Genomic DNA, 7,801 nt, shown 5'->3' with positions numbered 1-7,801 from the left:
ACGGTAAGGGTAAGATGGCGGAAAGCAGATGAGAGGCTCAATAGGTTCCAGAGGTCTATGTGTTTGGCAGGACAGGAACTATTAAAACTTGGTGATAAAGCCTGATGGGACTCAAGCTTAGGAGGAGAGGAGCTAATGTCATGATTGTTGCTTGGCACGAAAAAGATTTTCACATGACTCATAATTATGAGTCATAGGTATGTTATTGTTTTACGCATATCACTGATTTAGGTTATATGATTTAGTATTTTATGATTTGTTATATTTTGCACATGACTCAAATATGAGTCATGAGATGCGCGCCTGGTGAATATACCTTGTGAGTATGCCATGCAGGTATGCCTTGCGCATATGATTTATATTTTGCACATGACCTCATTATGATGTCATGGGTTTTATGCTTATGACTTAATTAAGTCATATGACTTGTTTATTGTATTATGATTGGTTCATGAGTTTTGCACATGCCCTTGCTATGAGATTATGGGTTTTGAGCATATGACCACTTTGGTCACATAGTTAGTTTGTTATGATTTGGTTTTGCGCATATGACCACTTTTGGTCACATGACTATGTGCGTGAAGAACACTATATAAGGAGGTTGAGGCGGCCAAGGAGGATAGGATCTTCACGCTTTGTTCTAAGTACTTTTCCTACTTATTATTTTAACGAATATAAAAACAGCTTTACGATCTTTATCTTTATTGCAATGTTATTGTTACGCTAAGGAAAGTTCTTCACGAAGAAGAGTTAGACAAAGCTTACTATAGGCATTCCCAATAGAAGACAAAGGTCTTGTACTATCAGTAAAGTAGGCCGAGGCCTAGTGCTATCGTAAGATTAAGGAAAGAAATAGAAGAAGAAGAAAAGTATCGTTTCTCGTCGCCAAGAATTAACTATCCAAGGAGGGATCGTTACAGGAACAAACTAGAGCAGCAGCAATCAAAAGGGGTATGGAAGGAAGCTGAGATACTCTCTGGACTCTGAGATCCAGAAACTGGAAAGTGTTATCCTGTGCCCAACGCCGCCACCAAAGTACTACCAGCCGAATCCCCTCTGCTAAGTCCTTCACTTGAGCAGCTACATGAAGGATTGGCTGAAGCAACCAATATTCCTTGTAAACCGCAGAAGTCTTTACCATGTAAATGGTAGCTGATCAATTGGAATCATCCTTTGCTTTGGTCCAAAATTGATACTACAGCTGTAAAGTGCCAATGGTAAGTCAGAGCAATGGTTAAGAGTCTGGGGAGTACATTCATGGCATCTGGAGAGTTTGATATGCTGGCTCCAAGTACAGTTCAAAACTGGATAACCGGAGACGGTCTTGGATGGAAGGAAAAGATAAAACAAAGAGTTGACTCTAAGCATCCAATGATTGGTAGGAATAAGAGTGGATGAGCCTCTTTAGAGGAGCAGTATCCGCTGATTTTTACTAAGGTGTGTGAGATTTTAGAAGGGTTAAGAGGGTCAGGACTTCCTGTAAATGTACCAGTTGCTGGCAATATAATTATTTGGGTAATTTGTCAAATAAATCTGGAAATATTAGAAACCATACGGAATAGGCAGACCGGAGCAACATTTAAGATCTCATTGAGTATGGTGCGGAGATATCTGAGTATGATACTCAAATGGAGCTATTGTGCAAGTACGAAAGCAAGCCAAAAACCTCCGCTTGCCTGGGAGCAAAAGCTCTATGAAGCCTTTCTCAATTAGTCTTTGCAGTTTATACAGAAAACATTCATCAGAGTCTGATAGTCAATTGCAATCAAACTGAAGTTATTCTTATACCAACTGGGTCAGATTACACCTATAATCCACATGGATCTAGGCAAGTTGAGCTTCACAGTAAGGAAAAAAAGTGTGCCTTTACTTCCTTAATTACAACCTCGAATGATGGCGGAATATTACCTACACAGTCAGTCTGGACTGGAAAGACTGTACAATCTCTGTCTGCTCCACAGTTTCGAGCTCCAATAGAGAACGACGGTCACTTGTTCTCCTTCAATCACAAAAACCATTGGAGTTCCTTAGCTATGATGATGGTCTACTTTGAAGAACTCATTAAGTTGTATCATGATTGGATGATAACCAAGCATGGGCTTCAAGCAAATGTAAAAATGATTGTATATTTCAATTGTTGGAAGGTTCACAAGAGTACTGCACTACTTGACTGGCTCAAAGCTACCTAGGTGTAGCTGATTATTCTATTTGTTTCAGCGGGATGCACTGGAATTCCGCAGCCATGCGATGTTGGCTTACAGCAAGTATACAAGCATCACATAAACCTGGCCGCAGCAGAATACTTTCAAGATACTTTGCAAGCTCAGTTAAACAATGGTATAGTAACCGCAAGTATTAGAATAATGGACAACATTGGTAAATTGCGCAACCAAATTGCTACTTGGGTTCTTACCGCTACAAGATATCTTCAAGACCCTGCCTGAGCAGGTCTCATTTCAGAATGCATGGAAGAATTACTCCATAAATCAATATGATTTATCCTCGGAGTGCATAACTGGCAAAGAGTCAATCTAGGCTTTACTGGTAGAGAGTGAGGAAGTGCACAAGCAGGTTATGGGCAGTACTGAGGTAGTTATGCGTAAAGAGAATGACCTATAGGCTGATCATGATATGGATAATGATGGCGAAGATGTCCTATTAGAGGTGGTGGTACTTGCAACCAATATGCCATCTACGCAGGAGATCAGAGATCTTTTGGAGGATGGGGGCATGTTAGTAGTGAATATATAGGTAGTGGTCTTCCTACTGGATTTATGAGATCAACATACTTTTCCTGCAATAGTGGAATTCAACGGGCAGAACAGTCTAATATAGAGGATGAGAGTGCGGATAATGAAGAGGTAGAGCAAGGGCATCCAGATGGGAGTGCCACTACTGCTAGGGAAAGGACTACTGGAAGTATAAGTCCATATTCATTTTATGGAAAGCCTTCCGGGCCAAGTATTTATGTTTCATGTTAATAAACCATTTTCCATTGGTTTCTAATTACTGTTGATTATAATGAGAATCGTGAGAGTTCTACTTAGGTTAAATTATTAGTGAATAGATAAGAACTGGAAACGAGATTCTGTATACAGTATAATACCAGTATAACAACAATTCTGGTTACATAATCTTGATTAGCTGACAAGTTTCAAAATTTGGGACGGAGCCTGATGACACTAACAAAAACACTCATTTTTAGGGACGGAACAAAGAATACTGACAGCTGACAGTCCCAAATAGTATGGGTGCTACAGTATGATACATATGATACATCTTTGTCTGCTTTATCGGGTATAGTACAGTACTGTGGTGAGGCTCCATTGCGTTTAGGTACCTTTAAGGGCCTGTTTGGCAAGGTCAGGATCATTCCGTTCCGTTTGAGAACTATTCCCCATACAAGATGTCCGTTTCAAAACGGGAGGAAACGGAAAGACAAGTATTTTTGTATAGGGAACTGTCACTGAACAGAACAGTCTCGGAATTGCCAAACAGGCACTAAATATGTGTTCTGGGGTTTACGGCTTACTTTATCGACCCGGCTTCAAATGCACGCTACTATACTCGTGCTTCTCAGCCAAGATTTGCCTTCCCCATCAGTCGTAGTGGCTATGGATAGTTCTTTTCTGCTGAAGAAGTACAGTAGATAAGTAGTATGTGACAAGCTGGGAGTCTAACTTTTCAAGTCATCATGAGTGGATGCTGGTGCAATTCACGACATGAACTTTGAACTATATAGACTCTAATGTTTCTATTTATACTAAGAGCACATCAGAGTAATTTAGGCATTGAACTTGTTGTCTCCATCCCAAGCTCGAACTTGTAAGAGATTAAGGTGAAAATTTATACAAAACCGGTCAATCAACTCCTAAGGCATACGATCCCACTCAAATCTCAGAGTATTTACCACCTCTTCTCTTATCTGTTCACTAGTCCCTGTAAAATCGTATTCCATCATTGCATCCTTTAGGTAATTCCAGCAAGGTTCAATCTCGTTCAAGTCTGGAGAATTCGCTAGCTATTTAGGAACTCGGTGAATGCCTCTTACGGCTGCTTCCTCTTTGTCCATTCAGGCTGCCATTGTGTGATTGCCAGCATTATCTTCAATAAGCCAATAATATCGTCCTGTTTGGCTTTGAATAGTTTCAATAAAAGGGTAAAGAAAATCATGAAGAATCCCGTTGCAGTACAGAAACCGATCCAAGCCCCCACCACTACTGCAACCCCGAATCTCCTCACCAAATTCCCAACATGGACGGCGAGGCATTCAGTGGGGATCATTAGGTCCTCAGTTGGCGTTATACTTCGCAATATTTCGATTTAAAGCCTGTATATATTCATACTCAGTGGTGCTTGGAATTATTGCATTTACCCTCCTCTACTGTACCCATTGTGCTTTTTCCTCGTTTTCTTGCCGTAACTCTTCGTTGTTTGTACTTCACTCCTCTGAAGTTTCCTTAATCCAAACCCATAAATGACCTTTAAAACCAAGTACAATGCTACCGAATACTATGATGCTCAAACCAGATTTCTTCTTATTTGGAACTGCAGAAGCATATGGATCTTCTCCTATGTATCTGGTAACATCGCGAAGCCTTCGTGGTTCCCTGATCTCAAAAATCATCTTGTCACTGAAAACGAATGATTCTATTGATTGTTCTAGTCCCTATTCAACCAAATCTAGTCGATCCAATTTGCATTGGGGGGATAAGGGTGGCTTCGATTGACGCTTATAACGGAATAAGTTGTGATGTTTATTCATTATACCGTAGGCGGTTGCGGGGGAAATATTGACTCCAGCTTCACGGGCAATCTCTGGGAATGTTTGAAGACGGTGCTTGATATCTTGAAGAGCGAGGGTTCTCATTTGATCAGATTCTGCAGACCCAGGAGGATATCGTTGCAGAATGGCAGGTGCTTCACGAATCTTATCACCAAACTCAACAGCAGTTAACATGTCTTTGATGTCGTGACTGTTTGACAAGCGTTCCTATCCACTGTGCAAATTATTAATTACTTAATTACAAGATCAAACTATTCTTTTTAGATTTTACTCACCTCAATTCTCTTGAAGATTTGTCTGGCTGTTTCTTTCTTAACTTGTAGGCAGGTTGACAGCTGCTCAAAGGTCATCCAAGCACAGATATGAAGAGCAATAATAGCTGCTTTTAGCGACTTTGAAAGGCTCTTTCCCTGAGGCATTGTGGACCGAGTTCACAAGGGCCTTTCCCGGAAGCGTTGTGGACTGCATTTGAAAGGTGCTTTCCCAGAGATATTGGGCATAGAGTTCGATGGTGTTGAACTTCCTTACCGCACATTTACGCAATCTTGACTGTTTCTGATACACAGGTAATAGTTGCATACTATTCACTATACCGCTTTGGTGGAAAAGAACTGTTCCCATGCCCAACGACAAATGGGGAAGGCAAATCTTGGCTGAGAAGCACGAGTACCCCCCTCCTTTCTTTACAGACGGAGCAAACACGAACGAAAACGATCACAAAACAAGTGAGAGTGGGAGCTAGCCAAATGACGGTGCTACAGCACTTTCACAACGACGACGTTAATTGATTTCCTTTCTTCTCCTCTACTGTTCGTTTCTTCTTTGTGCGAACCTCTTGCCGTACCTTTTTCACGCTTTTCTTTTCACCACCTCAAACCGTGCCACGGTGTCCAAAGCACGTGAGATACAGTACCTTTTTGTGGGCATAAACAATTCCCCGCTGCGCCAAGCCTCATAGGACCATGAAAGAGCCGCTCTCTGTTTAAAGCTTGGCAACTGATTTTCGGTGCCAGCTTCACATTTTGCGCACCCCCGGGTTCAATGAAAGCCATCATTTTGTCGTAACTCTGGAGCCCTAGGGAAGAGTTTATCTTTTACTTGAAATAGATACAGCCTTGTCCCGTCCCTACTCTTCTCACACATCGCGCGCCATGTCAACACAGGAACCATCATCATCTGTACAGCCGGAGCAAGCTGATATAAAAATGACGGATCCATCAAATGCGCGGACTGTTCCAAATTACGCACTGACATACACGCTCAAGGGACATAAGATGGGTGTCTCATCCGTAAAGTTTAGTCCTGATGGTGCATGGCTTGCAAGCTGCTGTATGTGTGCTCTGTCGATGCTATCGTTTTTGTCACTGGATAATCTAACTGGTGGGCAGCTGCCGACCAGACAATTAAGGTATGGCATGCAAAAACTGGAAAATACGAGCAAACATTGGAAGGACACATGGCGGGTATATCGGATATCGACTGGGCGCCAGACTCCCTCACCCTAGTTTCCGGCTCTGATGATAAGACTCTTCGTCTTTGGGATGTTGTCAGTGTATGACCTCTGAGACGATTAGTCATCGATTATGTTTGCTGACCAGCGGTTTATAGGGAAAAATGCTCAGACTTCTTCGTGGCCACCACAACGCGGTCTACACTGTTGCCTTCTCACCACGCGGCAATATCGTTGCCTCTGGTTCCTATGATGAGGCCGTTCGTCTGTGGGATATCCGTTCGGGAAAGTGCATGAAAACCTTACCTGCACACGGAGATCCGGTTTCTGGTGTCCATTTCAATCGCGATGGGACAATGATCGTGTCCTGCTCTCACGATGGTCTGATACGGATTTGGGATGTTACTACTGGCCAATGCCTTCGAACATTAGTTGAGGAAGATAATGCTCCTGTCATGGCTGTTAAATTTTCGCCGAATGGGAAATATTTGTTAGCAGGGACTCAGGATAGTTGTGTCCGGTTATGGGACTACCATCGCGGCAAATGCCTTAAAACCTATATGGGACACAAAAATGACAAGTACAGTATATTTTCAACATTCATAATTGCTAATGGCAGTTGCTTTGTGTAAGAAATTACTCCTCTGGCAGTTTTTAGTCTTGATACACGGGGAGAATTCTAATAATTTATTTGCAGAATGGCCGGGTCAGAAAACTCAGACGTCTTCATCTGGGACATTCAGACTAAGGAGATTGTTCATCTTCTGGTGGGCCATCCAGATGTGGTCTTGGGAGTCGACTCACATCCAACAGAGAATATTGTTGCCAGTTGTGGGCTAGATGGAACAGTAATGGTTTGGATGGATTCTGCTGAGGGATTGGACGAATGAGTATACTTTGTTTCATAAGGGTGGATCGGAGTATCGATGTGCTGGGGCTCTGGCTGTACTTGTGATAATCCATTCCAACATTCTTGTGGTGAATGAAGTTCTCTATTAAAATAATACACTAGGGTATTACTGGTGCCATAACCACTGACGTGGGGTTAATAGTCTATGATAACTTTACGGTAGTTTACAAGTATGATGCATGGACTTGGGGAAGCCTGACCCTCGGTATCATAACTTCCGGCTGTTGCCGCTGCAGCTGCGAACATGGCCCGTGCGTCCCTACCAGGTTTGGGAATGATGTACCGGTAGTACTCGAGTATGTACGAGTACGGGTAGTCTACAGTGTGCAGGTATTATATAGTTGGGTTATGATCGCCTACTTCCACGGTGTTCCTAGAGGCACTCGGGAGGTCCAGACTATTTTAAAGACGATAATCATGTTGGATATTAGTCACCGTACGAAGGGGGTCGAGAGAAGTTCTGGCGAATGTGGCGAACGGAATATCGCTATTTGGCAGCCAAGACTTCGTCATACTTTTTCCCACCCCTTTCGTACGTGAATGCCTCCATGATATCATAGCATGAATTGTTCGTAGCACGTATTCCTACCACACTTGCAACGCCAAGACTTTCCTGTGTTTACCCTGTCGCGTTCCCCAATCATCACATCTCGGC

General features: G+C 42.5%; 1 protein-coding gene; it reads left to right on the top strand.

Moving 5' to 3' along the window:
* Positions 1-5,937: 5,937 nt before the first annotated feature.
* GSTUM_00008238001 (uncharacterized protein) lies at positions 5,938-7,219 on the top strand (the record flags this gene model as incomplete). XM_002839930.2 has 4 exons in its annotated part: positions 5,938-6,115; positions 6,175-6,338; positions 6,395-6,864; positions 6,934-7,219. The coding sequence occupies 4 exons, from the start codon at positions 5,938-5,940 to the stop codon at positions 7,124-7,126; spliced, it is 1,005 nt and encodes a 334-aa protein (XP_002839976.1). The 3' UTR covers positions 7,127-7,219.
* Between the last annotated feature and the right edge of the window lie 582 nt (positions 7,220-7,801).

This window comes from Tuber melanosporum (genome assembly GCF_000151645.1).
Source record: "Tuber melanosporum whole genome shotgun sequence assembly, scaffold_43, strain Mel28".
NCBI lineage: Eukaryota > Fungi > Ascomycota > Pezizomycetes > Pezizales > Tuberaceae > Tuber > Tuber melanosporum.
Note: the sequence above shows the minus strand (reverse complement) of the source record. Positions and strands in the feature narration are given on the sequence as shown.